Source organism: Ammospiza caudacuta, chromosome Z (assembly GCF_027887145.1).
Source record: "Ammospiza caudacuta isolate bAmmCau1 chromosome Z, bAmmCau1.pri, whole genome shotgun sequence".
Lineage (NCBI taxonomy): Eukaryota > Metazoa > Chordata > Aves > Passeriformes > Passerellidae > Ammospiza > Ammospiza caudacuta.
In genome coordinates this window covers 13127626-13148172 of record NC_080632.1, presented here as the reverse complement: position 1 = coordinate 13148172, position 20547 = coordinate 13127626, and the positions used below count along the sequence as shown (strand labels likewise).

Genomic DNA, 20547 nt, shown 5'->3' with positions numbered 1-20547 from the left:
AAGACAAAAATAGTGATCTTTACAGAACTAGGAGTTTAGTTCTAGGTGAAAACAGTGAACCTTAGATTTGCTAACTTCATATACGTTTTAGATGACACTTCTGTTAATGCAGGATTACTAGTTTAGGACTGTACCACTGACCACTACGCTATTTGCCTAAAAAATGAAAATGCCTAAATGAAAATCCAGGGCTCCATTACAGGTGAACAATATGAAAAAGAGAGCCTCCCTCTGGCCTCTATTTCACAGGAACTGGTAGTTGTGATAAAGCCACTTTTCTCTACTTTGTGGTTCTACAAATGAAATCAAAACATCTTCAGAAATACCCTCAGGTCAATAAATTTACTTTCTTATACGCCAGTTGGTCTCCACACCGAAAGTATCAGGTTGAATTACTGATAAAATACAGAATTGTTTATGTACATCTTGCTAAATCCAGGCAACTAATATGCAGTGTAGTACAAGCAAAAAAATTTATGAGCTACACATTTTTCACAAGATACAGGAAAAAAATGTTTTTCTTTGATTCTAATATTCATCTAACTAAACACAATGCACTGCTACACAGCCCCTGGCAGTGCAAACCTCACTTTTTCACAGCAAAATATTGTCGTTATGTCGAATGAATACATTTACACAAAGGTCCCTTTACATTTACTGCAATATTATTGTTTGTAGACCCCAGCACAAAATATTCAGGTGGTTCTGCCAATCTGAAAAAGCTACTCACCTATCTTAAAAAAAAAAAAAAAAAAAAATTAGGAATTGTGATTACACTGGGACTGGGTTATTCAGTCATGCCTGAAGACCTCCTTAAATCAAAGCTCACAGTGACATCAATGGCTATCTTGTCCAGGCAAGGACTGATTAACAACTGCAGGATATCAGTCTTGATATGCATATGATGCAAAACAGCTTTTTACCAGCTACGACTGGACCTTGTGTACAGTTTGCAAAAAGAGCCTCCTGAAAGCACCTGCATTTTCAAGTTTTTAACATGAACATTGTTTATATCCATGCAAGTAGAAAGCACTGTGGTTTTGTGGTTGGTAGCTAGCATTTTGTGGCTTTATTGCACTAGTTTTAATATAGGAAAACTTCTGGAGCATATTTGCTTTGTGGCATCATTTCTTGATTGTGTCTTGCAGAAATAATTGACCCACATCAAGTTACTGTACTCCATATCTATTTGTTAATTAGAACTTTAAGATGCAACAAATAAAACACACTATCGACTTTTAAATCTTCAATCAAATAAATATTTACAGCTGCAATTTGCCAAAATTATTTACCTTTCAATAACAGATCACAAAAAGTATATGTGCTACAGATTCAAGTGAATGCCTTGGCTGTCAACAAACAAATTACAAACAGAAGGAAAAATAAGTGTTCCGGCTATCGTTACAGGCTATAAATAGCTGATGTGGTTCTACTTTAAAGATGTGTGATCTTCTACATTAGTGGACTTTTTCAATGCGTAATTGACCTTGAGATGGAGAATAACCTCACAGTAGAGTGGCTTTTCTTTTAAAGAACAATGAGTATAGGTATTAGAGGATGTGCCTGTTGTCAATGATCATTGCTGAAATCTGCCTATACCACACTGGGACAATCAATTTTGTAAATGATTGCAATAATCAAGGAAATTGCCTAATTTATAAATCCTGGCATACAGCATTTTAAAGGATTTCTACATTTTAATGCTGATGCTTTCAAAGCCAAATGAATTGTTGTCCAAGCTGTCACTACACAAAATGATAAAAACATTCAGTCTTGCGGGTAACTACATCTCATGGATATTCAGACCATCAGGTACATAATCACTCATTAGTGAAACCTGTGATAGTTTCCAGTTACAAGCCAATGGAAAAAAGGCCACAGTTTCGTTATGAAAAAAACTTCTAGGAGCTGAGGAGTAAAAACAGCTGAGAATTACTGAAATAAGTAATAAAAAATAAAAATATTCCTATCATCCTTTCCACTGTTCTACCCCTGTAGTAGATAGGGTCAGGCGCTCGGAAAATCTCACGATGTCACGGAAAGCAGCAAGATTCCTCTCCCCCTAACGCCTAGTGATAAGGGATCACCCAAGAATGTAGTCCCCCCTAACATTAGTAACTTTCTACTCCTTATTAACCAATTACAGTAAGGTAAGACCCCCTGACGTAGAGAAAAACCTTCCTGAGTATAAAACCTGACGAGACGGGACAATAAGGGCCTTTGGACCATCCACCATACTGGTGCCTCCGTGTGTTCTTGGCCCGAGTGACATTGGAGAGTTTGGGTCGCCGTGCCGTTTCCTCAGAACCAGGTCGCCTTGCCTTGCATCAGAAGGCAACATACCCCACACACTTTTTTCCCCCATAGGTAGAAAAACAGAATAATCTTATTTCTATAACTAAAAGGCTGATCTAAGAACTTTTTGGCCACAGATACTGTCAGGGCAGGCATTGTTCAAACGGAAGGAGAACAAATGTACGCCATGATGCCATGGCTGTGGCTGGTGGGCAATTCTACCTAAACCACCCTCCAACTCACTCTCCACCCTGAAGCTGGCTCTGCAGACGTAGTTGTACACGCATTGCTATTCTCAGTTAAACCTTAAACAATTGATTTCAGCCAATAGTGGGCTGGCAGTGCTTTACTTACTGCTCAATCTCACTAACCTGACATTTATGGTGTACTGATTGGCCTATGTCAGTGGTGGTGGTTGTAAATTCACTTTGAAAAGCTTTGTGTTAACAGCCTTCAACCAGGCTCCAAGACGAGTATGAGCAGGCGAGCTGACAATTGCTCGACCTCCTGCCCTTATTACAGTGAGTAAATCAGGCTTTGAGCCATTAGGCTGGAGCCCCAGGCCTAGGCAAAAAGGATTGACATGACTAAAGGTCAACCTCTGTCACACATGTGTAACAATTTGGATAATGGAATTCTGTAACTTATCTGGAAAAGGTGCCAAGTGCGTAGAGGGAAGGTATAGCCTGGGCTGAATTTTCCAGCTTTTATGTTAAGGGTTTACTCAAAAGTCTGCACTTAAATGTCTACGCGCATTTGATGCCACAGAATCTGGGGGACCAAAGTGTGTGGAGCAGTGATTGAGGCAGTTCTGCAGAATATTGAGTGTCACCACCACCTGGAAAAGCACATTGCACTGTTTCACTTAGTCAAATCTATAATAAATATATTATTGACATCAGACCCACAACACATTTTGGACACTTGTATAGGTCATTAAACTACTGCCTTTATTTACCAATTTTGAATCAAAAGTCAGTCGAAGTAATTACCTGTTAATAGTATCATAAATTAATTGTAATTTCAAGCCTTACAAACTAGTCTCGTACAACAGTGGAAATCACTTTTATAATTAATTAAATTAAAAGGTCTAATGTTTCCATTACACTGGTGCCCAGTCAGTAATGCAGAAAGGTAGTGGTCAAATAAGGACAGAATTGAGCTTTTATATTTATTTGTGTTCCATTTCAGTATTTTTGCATATTACATAATGAAATCTCCAAGGTGAGATTATGTGCCATGGAAAAACAGATAGTCCCGGCATGATCTAGCGATTTAGAAAATATTTTTTTTTCTGGGAATAGTGTGTGTCCAGACGTGTGCATGTTCCATGCAGTCCTCAGAATTCCTGTTTTCAGTAACACTCTTAAAACTGTGGGCCTGTATCCAACTCCAAACACCAAAGTGTATTCCAAACTTCACTTTGTTCAATAGGAAGAGAATCTGTCCCCACACCAAATTAGATTAATTTTGTAGCACATGTATTTAGGCATACTATACATACTTTCTGTAGACAGAAAGAACATACCAAAAACATGGAGATACACTAAAATAATGCATAAGAAAGTCTTATAAAAGTCACAGGTCTTCTAAAAGGGTTTTGTTTAGCTCTTCTAAGAACTAAAATTATTAAATATAAAATACCTTCCACACTTGTGATCTCACTAACTTATTATGGACCTTAAGAAAGGAGTTTGTAACTTATAGAAGTTATCTGGGAAAATGTGTTAGTAAATGATCCAGAAATAGCAACGATAGAAGGCTGCTTTGTAGATGCTTAGCACAATTTTCTTCTGAGGTAAACAAATGGAGTCTTCTTACTGAGCTTACAGTTTAGCATGCTACTGACCACAACATTAGTGATATTTTCCCACAGCACGGGAATTTGAAATCCATGTAAAAATAAAAATTATTGGTCTTTTTCAATGGAAAATAAATGCAAGGGTGCTACATCACACAAAATCCCCAGAAATGGCAAAACAAAAAAATAACAGAATGGCACCAGCTGTTACTCTGAATAACTTAAGACACAATAGGAAAGTAACTAAGGAGGTTTTTCGAGACAAAATTACTTGAATTTCATGCACATGACAAATTTAAAACAGAGCTGACAAGCAGTCTGGAATACTAGATGACGGATTGGTGAGAAACATAATTTTTACTTTAATAGAACGACAGCATGCACATAATCCTATCCCCCAGTGCTTTTCTGTAACAGCAAATTTAGTCCAAAACTGCAGCCTTGAGAATCTGGATAAGAATCTATCACCATAACTGCAATGAGTGCTTCATTTGAAGCGCAAGGATTCTCTGTGCATATTAATTTGTTCCAAAATGTCCAGTATTGCTGCATGGGCCCTGGCCAGAGTGCATCCCAGCAAAAAGCCTGCTCTTGGTCCAGCAGAAGGCAAAGGCAATGTTTTCTTTCGCTTCAGTTGAAGCAAAAGACAAGAAGGCCAAAAAGTACCCATATGATACTTTATTAAGATGACATGCACACTTTCTTGTGCCAGTTAATTTGGTGGGGGGAAGGAAGCAGGGGGACAGGGGGAATTTTTAATGGGGAAAATCAGCTACACAGATTTAGCAATTTGTGTTTACTAATGAACACCCTGATACACACACCACACACACACACACATATATATATATATATATACACACACATATAATTTTTCTCATCCCTGTAAAAAGAAGTCGCATATAATAAAAAATTACTTCCAAAAATGCTAAATTTCAGTTAAGTAAAGTCAAAATGAAGTAAAATCATATATTTGATATTTTTAGGCTGTTGCAAGAAAAAAAATAGCTATTTGACCACACATGAAAGAAAAAAAAAGATATAGCAAACTCTTTATCAGGCACATGAAGAACAGGAAACGATAAGGCTGTATCCTTTGATATGTCTGTCAGTAAAATTTTTTCATCTAAGCTGCATTTGCAGGGGAAAATACCATTTACAAATTAGCTGTTTCCAGAATTCACAGTTTAAAGTTGGGAGCCTGAAAAATTTTGACTACTAAAATGTATGCATGTTTAAACCTCAGTGTTTTATTCTAATAGAATTTAAGTGTATATCGTATACATTCCTTAAGTCTACTCTTATTAAATTTTGATGTTAAACAGAAAGGGGAAACCATGTGCAACTAGATTAATTTATCTCCAGGGAGTAAGGACACATTAATAATTGAGATAATGTTTTTATATATGTTGGAATCAAGTGTGCCTTTCCACTTCTTTATTAGAAAACACATTAGCGGAAAATTATCTCATTCTCATCAGTAAGACCTAATTGCTAAGAAAGTCTCTGTTTCTTTACAATAACAAAAGGATTATTCTCACTACTTCAAAATAGAAAAAAAAAAGGAATCAGAAACATTATGAAGCACTGCTGGAATAAATGCCTGTATTACCAAAGAGAATGTTTATTTAATACACCCAGTCCTGTTTTTGTTTTAAACAAATCAGAGTTTATTGTATTTTTTTTAAATACAAGCAAACTCTGGTTATAGAAGTGGGCCAAAGGGGGGAAAAAAAAAAAAAAGGCAGTACAACTGAAATGACTAATATTTTTGGCTTTCTGAAAGACCGATCTTTCTGTAAGTTATAAAAAATTATCTTGGCTGATTGTGAGAGAGCTCTCTAATTTCCCATGAGCATCCATAGGAGCCGGGGCTGCTGTGAGGCAATGGAGTGGTGCGCAACTCGCTCTGAGCCGCGGCGCGCCGCGCTGTGCGCGTTACACACACAGCAAACACCGAGTGCGTGGCGGGAACACTTGTGCAGACAGTCTGAAGCACATTTCCATAGCACTGAACTATACATCAAATGCAGTGCTTCTGATGTTTCCCACAACAAAGAGCACCAAGAAAAAAGCAACCAAAGCCGTAACTATGCTTAAAAGTGTTCGCAATTGCCCTTCTGTTTGCCTGGTGTAAACAAAGAACTGTAAACTAAAACAAATATCTATCAACTTTACAGTTCCGAGGGCAAAATAATAAAATGCAATTTCTGATACTAAAAATGTGAAATTGTCTCCATAAGGTCTATCAAGACCTAATGCTGAGCAGCTGATCTGTAGACAGACTTGCATTTGCAGCTGTGTGGGAAATATTGGTGAAAGAGAACGGACTAAGGTCACAACTTTAAAAAGGGACCATGATGAAACATTTATTTATCATTCACAGTGATTTAATCCACACTCCAAAACCATGTAGACTAAATGAATACAGACTATTTAGATATATACTGCCATTTGCTTTTATGTATTTTCATAGATCAGGTTCTGTAAAATTACACTTTCTGATTACTTTCTTTTAATATATTTTTTTTATTAAACATTGGTCTTCTGACAGATAAAGTATGCCAAATTGAAAGACAAAACAAATGAGAAACAGGAAAATTTTGGCTAGAGCTTAGAATATGTGTTTCTTTGATAACAGTTTTTGTCATTAACGGAAATAATTCAAGACCGTGAGCAACATGTTATTATTAAATCAAATTGAATTCTTATTTTTAAGATAATTCTATTAAAATACATGCATTCATTTTGCTAGCCAACAGGAAATCTGTGTTGTGTGTTAAGAGCACAAGAGTAATCCCACACAAAAACTCAGCCGACAAGCACTTACAGCCTGAATCTGGTACATACAATAGTACTGGATTTTTTTTTTTTTTTTCCTTAGTATCTTTTTGGGTTTTGTTTTTAATTTTTTTAAAAGCCCTAGCTTCTTTCATTGCTTCAAACCCATTTTTAAGATAACCTGAAATATGATAAAAATCTTGCTTATTTAACAAGGTATTGTCAGTATTTGCAAGTTTACTTGCATAAAACTAATTCATATGTTTTTATAAATTAAACTCACGCTGTGAATATTTATGGAAAAATTATCTGCCTCAATTTATCTAAATTTCAGTACTTATTGTAATATGTGGATCTGACAATCTCATTTCACTATTGTATATTCTGTTAATTGGAATAGTCTAAATCACAATACCCTTCTTAACAATTCAAATTCCAACATCATTATAAAGTGGTCTATAAAAAATATGTGATTAATAAATATCCCAAAATACTGCCATTATAATCACTGAGCTTTGGTACGAACAGGTTAAAATCCAAATTATCAATATCTGCTGTACAAGAGAAATTCCATCTCCACTGGAGGCAGCAGCAAAATTCCCAGTCATTGCAATTCATCCAGTTCTACTGATCACATTCAGGTGTGTTATGAGACTGATCTCTTCAATGTGAAAATCTTCTTGCCACAATGATGTTTTTGGATAAAGACCTTGAGACAAAGACCCTGGTGTGTTGTTTATTATTTGTTTACATGCAGGAAAAGCATAGGAGCTCCAACTTTTCCATACCCCCTAATATCTTTCAAAGACCCATTCACTTTCCCTGTACACACGCTGAAGACAGCAAAAATACTGCATCTTCATGGATTCCTTATATTCTGAAGATTTGGATCTGGTGTGGATGAGCAAATACCACAGATCTGTGGGCCTGTCTCTACTGACTGTTGCAGTTAGTTTTGAGGCAAGCAGAGATTGCAGCTACAGAGGACTAAGCAGAACTAAAAAATTATACCTTCCAGTACAAATCAAAGAAATTAATGGCAGAAGACTAGGAAGAGAGTAGGCTCTTTCTGACACACAGAGGTCATAGGTTCTTCCTGAGTTATAACTGTCACTCTCTAAGACAGTGACAAATATTTAAAAAACAAAAACCAACAGCTTTGAGATATCTGAAAGTGGCTTTCATAAAGCACTGGAAACCTCCTTTGGTGAACGCACAGTAGGTACAGGACCAGAGCTGAACTAAACCGGGCAAGAACTAACTCTGCAAAGGGTCAGGCTGTGGAGTAGGATCCTGGGCTTATTTCAGTAGCTTTTCTTGGACTGCCTGAGGGCCACAGCAGAGGTACAGCACTCCATCTCAACCCACATGCACTGCTCTAGCATAATACAGCTGGTGCTGTGACCTGAGAGCTCCATCAGCTCTTGTAACTCAGTTCAAAATATAGAAAGCGCTGGGTGCTGTAAAAGCTTCAGATCTCTCTGACCAAGACTCTCTACTACACACGACAGCACCTGCAACAGTCAGCTCTTCTCATGCAGACCAATTGGAGCTCTGTGCTGTCCACTGGTTTTCTGGCCACCTTTATCACAGCAAGGCTTTTTCTTGTGCTGGCTACGTTTTCAAACCTGCTTACTTGGTTTATTTGAGTTGTGGGTTGTTTGCTTATCTTCACGGCTAGCTCTGGTGCTAGTACTACATACAATCACACTCCATGTTTACTTCAAAAAGATCAAATTTGACAAGGAAGGAAACACGATAACTTACTTCCCAGAGGTGCTGAGTGTTCCTGATGGCACCTGCTTGAACCTTCTCTGGCAGGAGCAAGATTCCCTGGAAGGGCCCGATCCAGGTGCCCTGCTGGATGCGCTGCGCGGCGCAGATGCCGTAGGCCAGGCCGGGCACGGTGCTGGTGCACAGGCACACCTCGCGGGGCAGGTCCCGCAGCCACTCAGGGATCTCGGGCGGCGGGGCGGCGGCGGCGGCGCTGCTGGTGCCCACCAGCCGGCGCAGGGAGTGCAGGGGCCCGTGCATGGGGCACTCGCCGTTCCGGTTATCCGCGCACATGTCGCATCCTGGGGGATAGAGAGGAAAAAGCTGTCAGTGCCCTGCTGCTGGCCACCACCACCACCACCACGGCCGTGCCACGCCGATCCCTGTGCCTGCACTGCCATTCCACGGCTGCACAGCCCGTGCCCCTGCACGCCGTGCCCTTCTGAGCGCTGCGTAGGCTCTTTCCCAGATCTCGCCAAAGCCTTAAGTAAAAAATTCCAAAGGCTGAGCAGAAATCCTGCAGACAATTTGCAAGCCTTGTGTATTCACAAACCTGCCAGGATTCATTTACTTTAACAATGTTTTTAAAGATGAATTTTTTGACTAATGCAAATAGTGCAGTTAAACCATCCCAGTGTGTTTCAGCGAGACATTTCAAAACGCAGTCATAGCGTGTCACAAGTCCCTCTCAACTGCCTTACCACAGCTCAGCCCAAGGGCTTAATTGGAACAAGATTTAATTTAATCCTTATTTTAAATGAACATTCACTCTGGTTTTTACATTACCATGTGTGTGTGCATGTCTGTCTGTTTGGAAAATAAAATAAATAAACCAGAACCTCATGAATGACAAATTGGAGCCTGCATGCACATTTACTTTACTAAAGACAAATCTAATCTTAAAACTGAAATTATGCAGCAAATATTTCTGGGCATACACTTGAAATTTTATTTATTGAATGAGAATGCATGTTCTTTGCCTGTACAATGTAAATGAAGCTAGGAAAAGACCAAAACAGCATATCTGAGTTCATGAGCAATTCCTGTGAAAAAGATCAATTTGTAAAACTGTTAATTTCCCTAGCTGTTGTTAATAATGAATGATGTGTCTCTATTTTGGGAAGATCCTACCATGGCTTTTCTTTTCTGAGCAAAGAAAATTTTGGTTAAGTATTTCCACTGCACACTATTCCACATGCCACAAATGTACATCTTCCAGGAAAATGTTTCATGTTCAAGAAATTAATTTCTCTGGAGATATGCCGAGTTAACATAACAATGAATCTCTTGAAATAAATTGCCGTCTTCTTCACATTTCATTTTTGTAACACAATAAATGTTTTCATATAAATTTGTTCCAGAAATACAAAGAAAAACCAATAATTACAGTGTAGTACTCTTGTAGCAAGTCCTACATCTTTCCCTTAATAATTTTATATACCACTCCTTATAAAAACAGAGCACAGCATTCACTACAGAAGTAGGAGTTTCTTGGTCTATGCCACAGATTTAGACTTGTTAGACTGCCTGCAACCACAGCCTCAATTCTCAGGGGCCCTGACTCAGATGTTCTTCTTTCCAAACTGGATGTACTGTGTATTAAGTAGGTCTCTTTCCTACAGATCCTTCAAAGGAAAACCCTCCCTTCATTTCATCAAAAGCTGCTAAAGGACAGTAAAAATGCGTCTTGAAATTATGGCTTCTATGTGTATTCTGCAGTTTTAGACACTCTACATAAACACTTTTTCCTGTCATCCTCTTTTAAATTTTACCATTAAAAAAGTGGTGCATTCAGCAACAAGAAATTATTACTAAGTCACATGTGGAAGCTAATTTCACTCAAGATCATTACACTTTTGAGTCTTGCAGAAAACACCTGCCTCCACCTGGTGCTTGTCCGTCTGAGCTCCCCACCCGCAGCATGGCTCACAGGTCCCAGCAGAAGACAAGGAGAGAAGCCCTGAGCCGTGCATCGCTCCAGAGGGTGCCCCTGCAGAGGGGCTGCATGGCAAACTGGCCCCAGGCCATGCATTCGTCCATCCATCCATCCATCCATCCATCCATCCATCCATCCACCCATCCATCCATCCACCCATCCACCCATCCACCCATTCACCCATCCATCCATCCTTCCACCCATCCATCCATCCATCCTTCCATCCACCCATCCACCCATCCATCCATCCATCCATCCATCCATCCATCCATCCATCCATCCACCCACCCACCCATCCACCCATCCATCCATCCATCCATCCATCCATCCATCCATCCATCCATCCACCCACTCACCGATCCATCCATCCATCCATCCCCAGCAGGTCCAGGCGGCACGGCAGGACAGAGCCATCCAGCAGGGACGGCCCTCACGCCACCACAAAGCGCGACTGTGGCCGCAGGGCGCAGCTCCTCCTGCCTTAGGAACATCATCCCTGCCACAAAACGGCTTCCCTTGGGCTGAAGTGCCGCGGCAGAGGGGTTTTGCTCTCCCAGCCATGTCGCTTGGGGGTGGACGGTGGGTGGGATTTGCAGGAGCCCGGGGAAGATATTTCTGGAGAATCCTAAAAGAATGCAGCAGATATTCCTACAACCATTCTGAGGCATGATGAATAAAAGTCATCAAGTATATGCTGGAGAGGGAGGGAATGGGGCGGCAGGGCGGTTGGGTTTTTTTTGTTATTATTTCCACAGCTAGTTTGGAAAGTGAGGTATCACCACAGCATCTTTTCTTCCCTTTCCTCTTCAAAACCAGTCATCAAGAAACCTTGTGGTTTTGGCCTATCCTAAGCTATTAGGGGCAGCACTGCAGTTTGGCACCGAAGGTCACATAGGAAAGGATCCCAAATAGGAATAGGGAAGAAAAAACCCCAAACAATGAAAAAGCAAGCCCACAACCCAAAACAGTTTGGCATGTGATACACTCTAAACAGATTATGGCTGAATTCTACGATCTACAGTTGGACTTGATGACTTCACAGATCTTTTCCAACACAAATTGTTCTATGACTCTATGAAATCAATTGATTTCAATCTACCCATGCAAGTCAGAAAGAAAACATCTTACAGGAAAACTGAGAGCTTAAAGAAACGATATCTAACCACGATGTCAGTTAGCACCAGGGTAGGCCCTTGAATTTTAATTATTTGCACTGCTTTAATATTTTCTGGATACACAACCCTCCTCATAACTAGCTGATTACAATGGCTTTCTTAGACGAATTGTATCTCTGGAGAAATTTACACTAAACCTGCTCAATATCTTCTTTACTCCAGTCAGACAATCTCAGTGTCGAGTTCCTGCATACGGCCGCCAGATATACATAAGTTTTCATGCACAAAAATTTCAGTACCTGCCTAGAACAATAATTCCTTAACTTAATTCTGACAATATGTGTGCATGAATTTGGATTAAACATTTTATTTCTGCATTTCCAAGAAAAAGAAACTAAGAAATTGTCAAGGAGTACAAACAAACCCCGTGTCACTGTCATTTACCCTTACAGAAAGTCACACATGGTGATATTTATTTTCCAGTGTCCAAAAACAGTGGTAATGTCTTAATGCTTGGCAGTCACAGTATCTGATCCCCCGCTGTGTTCCTTTCCCCTTTGTCCTGCCAAAGCTGAAAATTTGGAAAATGGAACATCTTTTGAAACTGTTTTGGCTAATGTCTTGTTGATGAGAAGGAAGGAATCTGTCTTTAATACTAAGCAGTACTGAAATTCCTCTTAGTTTCATGCTTCATACATTTAGCTTTAGTTGCTATGTAATTGCACAAATAAAATCTTTAAAAATTCTCATAAATGTTATAAGGAATGGAAACCATCCTAGCTATATTTTACCATGCCTGGAGTAAAAAGCTACTGTGCATCTTTTCCTGTCCTGTAACTAACTTTTGTGTAATGGTGTAACACATGAAAGCGTCCATTTAAAGACCACCACTGTAGGCAATGTATTCCTTTGCCTCAGAGGACAAGGGAAGGATTTCCTTCATATCATTTTGGGGAAAGAAATCAAGAGCTCCAAGACTTGCACACTATCCTGCCTCACAGCAGGATGAAAAGCATCGTTTTTGTGTGTGCTGCAGAGCACAATGTGGCACGCTGCACCAACATGCTTAATAAGACATGGAAAAGAAGCGGGGCTTTGAGAGGGGCAGTGTTGAGGTCCCCTGACATCACCAGAGCGGCCATTATCACCCACACTGCTGTGGGGGGGGGGTTCACACGAAAATGATGCTTCTAAAAGTGTGAACTTCCCAGAGCATGGCCAGACAGGGTGTCAAGGAGAGCTGTCCTGTGCCCTTCCTCCAGTTTTGGCCTCAGAGAGCAGCTGAGTGTGAGCACAGGGCTTCACTGAGAGCGGCTGAAATGGATAATTCTGCTTTCTGCAATAGCATCAGTCAAGCCCCAAATCAAGTCAAGAAGAAGAAAGAAATATAAGAAAATTGGAGGACTTGCTGAAAATGGAAAAATAAAGGAGGACTGCAGCCAGAGCAGAGTATGTCCTGATAAAATCTAGAGATGTAAAAGGTAAAGTCAGTGGGAATACTGCTTTGCAAGCCCAGATACAGCCAAACACTTTGGAAGGAGATCAGTTTCCTTCTTTATACCTTCATATTCTATAGATAAGGAGGATTAAGGAAAGGAAGATGCAAGAATAAGAAAATTAAAGGATTTCCTAGAGGAGCTGTTTGGCATGGTTCTTATGGAAGGATTGGAAGATGTTACTGTTTATATGCCTCCAGAAAAATGAACACAGTGTAATGCCAATACTATAACTCCGTGTGAGTACACTTAAAAGTACTAAACCTAGGCAAAAGGACATATCATTGCCCCCAAAATGTAACTTTAAACACACACCAACATAAATAACTCTACTACTGCACACTTTAAAGCAAATTTGAAAGGAAAAACCTTTTGTCAGTGAAACTAGGGTTTAACACAGTGTTTTTACCAGCAAACCAGCTGTAACAATAAATGAGAGAAATACATTTTTTCCTCAGCAATAATATGCTTCAAAGGTGCAGTTAGACTGGATACCTGCAGTTTGCTGGTATTAAAGAAGGGTGGCCTCTGACCCTTTGCTCCATAATTCACCACAAGCATGCAGGTATCCAGCGTAAGTGGCCATCATTTCACATGGTATTACTCACTTGCAAGTATAAATCACCACGGCTGGCCCTGCATCCCTGTCTGGGCCCGGGTACACAGCTAAGCAGGAGGGAGGGCTGGAAGGGACAGTTTCCCTTCCTTTCCTGAGGGCTGGAGCTTTCCAGGGAAGTTCAGCCTCCCTCGTACTTCAGTTTCCTCATCGATGAGCTGGCATCCACCTCCTTTCACCAAATTATTGGCAGTTTCTATCAGACTGCCTCACTGGAGGCAGACTTTCGGGGCCACGAAACACGGATGCGTTTTCCCGTGGGGTGCCCTCTATTTATTTAGTTATTAACTCTAACAGCTCTCTGCCGAGAGCGGGACCGAGCCCGGCCCGCTGTCCCGGGGCTGTCCCGGTCCCCTCTGGCAGGGCTGTGGCCCCGGGCAGTGCCTCGCTGCCCGTTCCCCCGCGGGCTCCGCCGCTCCGGCCGGGGCTCAGGCGCACCCCGGGGTTGTTCCTCCTTCGCCAGAGCGCCCGGAGCGGGTCAGGGGGCCCGCCCCGCCTTCAGAGGGGCTTTCGGGTTACTTTTAATAGGCGAGTGTGGGGCGGGTTGAGGGAGGTGGGTTTGTTTTTCCCTGCCTTCTACTGTAGGTATGAATGAATTAAATTTCCGTGTCAGGTATGAGAAGGGTAGGAGAATATTGTGTGTAGATAAACCTTGCCACCCTCTGCCCCTGAGAGACCCCCATATACAATGTAGAGATGATGAATAGGCGCCAGGAGAGGAGATCGAAGTTCAGCCCGCACCGGCTCCACTCTCTCCTACAAAACTATAGGGCAATTAATTGTGGCTTGTCCCCTCATCCTTCATCTCCTGGTGGCACATATCGATGGAGATTACTGCTGATGGACCATTTTATCACCCTAAATAAACAGTCACCACCTTCTCTAACCTCAATCTAATGTATGGCTATCTGCTATGTTTAAGGGTGCTGGGTAACTAATGATGTAAAATAGCTAAATCATACAGGTTACCAGCAGTCCAAAGGAAAAAAGAAAAGTCCGAATATTTTCCACACCGATCCACTTCACAGCATGTTACATATACTCTGTCTCCCCATAAATTGAATGGGAAAAGGCGTGCAAAGTGCTTGGTGGCGTGACACTTCAGTTTTACACGGCGCATTTATTACAGCGGCAGGTTGGTGCTTGCCGGCGAAGGCGGGGGAGTCTCAGAGCTCTCGGTGCGGACGCGCCTCCCCAGGAGCTCGGGGCGAGCCGTCCGGGGGAACAGCCGGTCCCGCAGCCCCGGGCTCACCCGAGGACATCGCTCCTGCCCGCCCCAGCTCCCAGAAATATCCTCGTCCTTCCACATTCGAGGCTGGAAAGCAAACGGTCCCCAGCCGCCTGCCACTTTATCGGGGTTTTAGCATAATCCCCTTTACTTCCCTGCGGGTAAAGACTGCTGGGCTCTAGTCAGGGTTTTGCCTCTTAATTGCTTCTTTTTTATTATCATTATTATTACTTTTCCCTAGCTTATCCCCTTTCAATTTAAAACAATTACATACAGACGCTCAACCCACAGCTCCTAGGCGGCCCCCGCCCCTTCCCTCGCCCAAGACCGTGCCATATTCATTGATATTTGACGATCAAGGCGTGTGTCTACTGGGGAAACCGCCGCCATCCATCTTCCCACGGCGGCCACCCGGCGCCGGGCCGGGCCGAGCGCTGGGGAGCGGGAACGGGCGGGGAGGCCGGGACGGACGGGACCGGACGGGACGGGACGGACAGACAGCCACGGCAGCAGGGACGGGACGGGACGGGATGGACAGACAGCCTCGGCAGCCGGGACGGGACAGCCTCGGCAGCCGGGACGGGACGGGACGGGATGGACAGACAGCCTCGGCAGCCGGGACAGCCTCGGCCGCCGCTCGGACTCCCCCGGCCGGCCCGGCCGCCGGCCCGGCCCCGCAGAACCAGCGGGACACACGCGGAGTCTGCCGGCGCCTCTGCGGAGCGGGTGGGACCTGCCGGGGAGCGGGGACACGCGGGGAGCGCCGCAAAAGGAAGGGATGCTCGGCATGGAGAGAGGGGTGTTATTTGGGAAAGTGGGGGAAACAGGGCACCCGCTCGGTTGGTGAAGGAGGTACAGCTGGGATTAGAGCCCGAGACACAGACGGAGCCTGCGGGGCCGGGTAGAGGAGCAGAGCGGCGCCCCCGCTCCGGGCAGGGCGTGGATCCCGGCGGGCGGGTGACTGTGCCGGGCTGGGGAGAGCCCGCCCGTCCCGGGCTGCCCTTGGGGCTGTCCGCAGATGGAAGAGCAGCAAGCAAGTACGACTCAAACTAAAGTAGACGGCGCCTCATCTCACCCACAGCCCCCACCTCCTTCCCCTCAAGCGGGCAGTGAGGGTGGGAATGGTGCGAAACGGGAGTGAGGGTGGGAGTCAAGGCGGTGGAAACCCCGCTGCCCACGCACCGCTAGCGTGACCCCGGCCGCGCTCGGGCAGCCAGGCCCGTGTCCTGCAGCTTGTTCCCTGATCGTGCGAGGGCTGGGAGTGCGTGGCACGGCACGGGCTGTAGCTGCGGCACTCCTTCCTCACTGACAGTTTACTTTTTTCTTTGTTTTTTTTTTTTTTTTTTTTGAAGCACGAGCTGCCCAAAGCAACTGCGCTTGGTCCCAGAAGACCGAAACACTCGGGCTGCGAGTTTCGCTCCGAGGCAGCTAATAACCGCTAGAGCGAAAGCCGCCTAGTAAACAAGTAAATTATAGGAATGTTTAGATCTAGCTGAAGAAAAACAAACATAAAAAAAAGTCGAGATGGCGATGGCTGCCCCCTGCCCGTCCTTCCGACGGCGACCGCTGCCCCGCCAGAGCCGGACGCGATTCACAAGCGGCCTTTCCGCGATCGATCCCTTTGCTTCCCCGAAGCTTCCACCTTTTATACCGCGCTCGGGAAGAAATTATTCAGGCTTCGCCTCCGACTCTGCGGGGTGCTCTTATTCCACTCAGTCCTTAAAAATATCCCCCCCCCCCAAGGCAAACGCTTTTTAATATTCCTTTCTCCTTTTACAACCTTTACTCTTTAGGTTTACAGAGCGGCTCCGAGAAGTAAAACATGGATTGTTTGAACCGTTCGGTTGTCGATCAGAAGTGCATTTCGGATACCATTTTCTGCATGTAATTTATAATATCACGTTTTCTTCACCCGAGAACACAAAATACACAACAAGTTTCACTACAAAGTAAGACTAAGCATGAGGAAGTCGCTCAAAATAAAGTCGACAACCAATATAGAAACGTTTGAAATGTTAAGAAGGCGGGAAAAATCTCCACCAAACCCCGATTCAACTTTCCCCCCCTAACATATGCGCAGCGCTGAAGACTGTGCTAGCACCCACCCAGTTTAATTAATACATAGCAGGATGTCATGGAAATTTTCAAAACAAGCTTCTCGTCTGAAATTGAATTAAACGAATCCGCGTTTTGCTTGGGCATGTGTTTAAGGATTGCTGGTTTGGGGTATCGTTTTTCTGTTCAACAGCCTTCCTTAAACCGACATTTGGGGAGTGGTGGTTGAGAAGGACAACAAAAAAAAAAAAAAAAAAAAAAAAAAAAAAAAAAAAGTTTTAAGAAATCTTAGGATAAAAGAGAGTGCTTGAAACAATAATATTTTTTTTTAAAGTGCATGGGTCGAGGCCATGTGTTTTAAGAGGGACAGATCCAGATCCGTGTGCTCTGAATGTTAGTTATAAAACTGATGAACTATTAGGAGTTCATATAGTTCTTTTCATGTCGTGAATTTCCTCGGTCGCATCGTATTGATAGATACAGGGTAAAAAAAAAAGACAGAAGTTTCTAAAATTACAAACCTTTCATCCGTACAGATGTATAATGATAGGGAAGCCCCCTCCCCCCCCAAAAAAAACCCTTCCAGCTGTATAATAGGCAACAGCAGTATAAAACTCTTTAGAACCTCCAAGTCCTAAATTAATTCTGACTCGTGCAGACTTTTTCGTCGAGAAAATCGGCTTTTCTCTTTAAATGACCATGTTATGCTTTTCCGTAGGGGTGGAAACTAAAACCAACGAGGTGTTAACGAGGTCTGAAAGGAAACGATACTCCGAGATAAGAAAGAGGAAAACTTTGCCCTAGACCATCTGATGAAAACTGCAACTTTTCCCCTGCCCAGCTCGGAGGAGTAATTGATTTCTGGACATTCAGCGAAGCCCGGGCTTTCCGGGCAGGAATGGAGTGGGACATAAGGCGAGAAAGGACCAGCTTTGTAGCTAGTCGCCCTGAACCTTTGCTGAATCCATTTTCCTAAGCAGCCCTCCGAAAGAAATCTACCCCCGCCACAGCCTTTCGGGCGAAGCGTGCCTTCCAGGGAGGGACACGGCTTTCAGACCAGAAAAACTGCTGCTGAAGGGCTGCAGCCCGTCTCCTGAAACAACTGGTATCAAGGCAAAAACTAAAGGGAGGGAAGGGCGAGACGGAGGATGCTCCTGGTGGAGTGAGAGCGGTGCAGGCACCGACCGCAGCCTGGAGCGTCCCCGGGCTGGCCCCAGGCGCGCAGGGGGCGAGAAGGGCACGGTACGTACGGTTGTTGGGGTCGCTGGTGTGCTGGTTCAGGGGGATGATCTCCATGCGCTGCTGCCCGTACAGGTAGTAGTCCAGCTCCTCGGCCGTGCAGCGGTACCGAGCGGCGCCACGCTCGCCGCATTTGCCGCCGCCGGCCCCGCACAAATCCTTGCCTTGCAGGGGAGCGGGCGCTGCCCCGGCCGGGAGCTCCGAGCTCTGCAGCGGGCCGAACACCGGGACCTGGGTCACGGGCAGGGAGGTCAGGCCGGCCAGAGAAGCCGCGGCTGCAGCGACGCAGGACGAGGTGGAGGAGGAAGACGGAGTGGACGAGGAAGAGGAGGAGGAGGCGGAGGAGAGGGAGGTCGGGCGCTGGCGGAGGCTGTCAGCCGGGGGCTCGGCTCTCTCGGGTGGCTGGAGCTGGGCGAGGGGCCCGCTGCTTTTGAGCTGGCTGGTCTGCGGGAAAAGCTGCTGCCAGTGCTGCAGATAGGCGGGATCCACCTTCAGGAACGCGGATCCGCCGGGATCTCCGGGCTTCAGCATCGCTCTGCCTGTGGAGCAGGGAGAAAGGGGACAGAAGAGGTGAGACCCCCGCCCCGCCCTGGCAGGGCCGCCCGGCCCCGCGGTGGCACCCGCGGTCGGACAGACGCTGGGACACGCTGTGCCACGCAGGGCTCTGCGCCGCGGCCGTGCGGGACCGTGCGCCCGTCGCTTCTCCTGTCCGTGGCCAGATCCGTCAGGAGAAAGCCTCGTCCCGAAAAGCCCCAGGACGAGCAACGCGGTGGCCGGGGCGACACGGCGGAGCCCGGGCAGGAGGCGGGCGGTGGCGGGCAGCCCCTCACGCCGCCCTCGGCCCGAGAGCCCCCGCTCACCCCGTCCCCTTCGCACGCACTGCCTTCCCTTTCCACTCCTTCCCTCTCTCCGCGGAAGCAAACTACTGTCCGCTGACAACAGGGAGGAGGAGGAGGAGGAGGAGGCGGAGGAAAGTTCAGGCACACGCACACACGCGCGGGTCTCTCCCTGCTGTTCCCCACTCGGGCGCTCCCTGCCCGGGCTCGGGGGCCGCGCTGTGCCGGCAGCTCGGAGGGGCCCGGGCCGCGCCTGCCTTACCTGAGCGGGGCGAGCGCTGCTGCTGCTGCCGCTGCTGCTGCTGCGCGGGCGGCGTGCGGAGGGGCCGGCTGCTCCGGGAGCCTCCGAGCCGGACAGCGGCCGGGAGCAAAGATTTCTCCGATCTTTGTCCACGCGGGAGGGGGCTGATCCTTCTCCAGGTTCCGAGGACCGGAGGGACGGCTAGCTGCGAGCCACCGGGCTCCCTCTGCTGTGGCTGCGCATCGCAGTCGCGGCCGGGCGCTCGGCTCGGCTCTGGCAGGCTCTGGGCGAGACACGTGGGTTTTACGACAGCGCAAAATACAAGTGTGTGTGGTGTGTACGAGAAGGAGGGGAGGGATCGGGAAGTTACCAGCGAGTCTGGATGCAGAGCTCTTTTTTTGGCAACTTCCCCCACTTTGTTCCTTGCTCAACTTTTAAAGTGCCCCTTTCTTCCCTTCCCTCCTCCTTCCCTCCCTTCCACCCCCCAGTCTTCGACCTCTTTCCCTCTCTCCTGTTTCCCTCCCTCCAGTTTCCTTCCCATCCTCTCTTTTTTCCTCTCCCCCCTCCCCTCCCCCGCCCCCAGCTCCGAAGTACAATCGCCCCGAAAAGAGCCAAAGAGCTGCTGGGATTTTGGGATTTTGGCTTTTACCTCGGCGGAGGGGAGCGGGGGACCGGCCCCGTCCCGAGCGGGATCCGCTGCGCCCAGCCGGAGCCGAGCGCCGGGAGCTCCCGGCCCCAGCGCCCCGCACCCGGCCAGCTCCCGTCAGCTGCGAGGCTCTTGCCTCACTTGCTTTTGGCCCCTCGGGGGCTGGGGCGGATTTTAGGCACCTAGCCGACCTGTCCCGGTGCTGTCTCAGATAGTTGGTGCTGTGCGCTGGGTGACATGCCTCCTTTTCCCCTCGGCCGCCTGAGACCGGTCCCAGCGCAGCTGAGGGAACCCCACGCCCCAGAGCTTCTCCTTGCTCAGACCCTGCGTCCCCGAGCACCACCAGCCCGCCTCACTCCTGCTCTTTGTACCGGGTTACAGCGCAGTGCAAGAAGCATGCATGAGGGAGATGCAACCTGTGGCGAGAAACTTCTCATCTCTAGTGACTTTCCGTCCCCACTCTGCTTAGAAACTTGGGTTTCCCGCCCC

General features: G+C 45.9%; 1 protein-coding gene across 1 annotated transcript in view; it reads right to left on the bottom strand.

Moving 5' to 3' along the window:
* Positions 1-18866, bottom strand: part of PRDM6 (PR/SET domain 6) — a 77840-nt gene extending 58974 nt beyond the window's left edge. Inside the window, exons 1-2 of the mRNA XM_058824101.1 lie at positions 18347-18866; positions 8645-8952 (exon numbers count right to left, since the gene is read on the bottom strand). Of these exons, the coding sequence (XP_058680084.1) occupies positions 8645-8952; positions 18347-18866 (828 nt within the window). The remainder of the gene's footprint in view (positions 1-8644; positions 8953-18346) is intronic.
* Positions 18867-20547: the final 1681 nt, after the last annotated feature.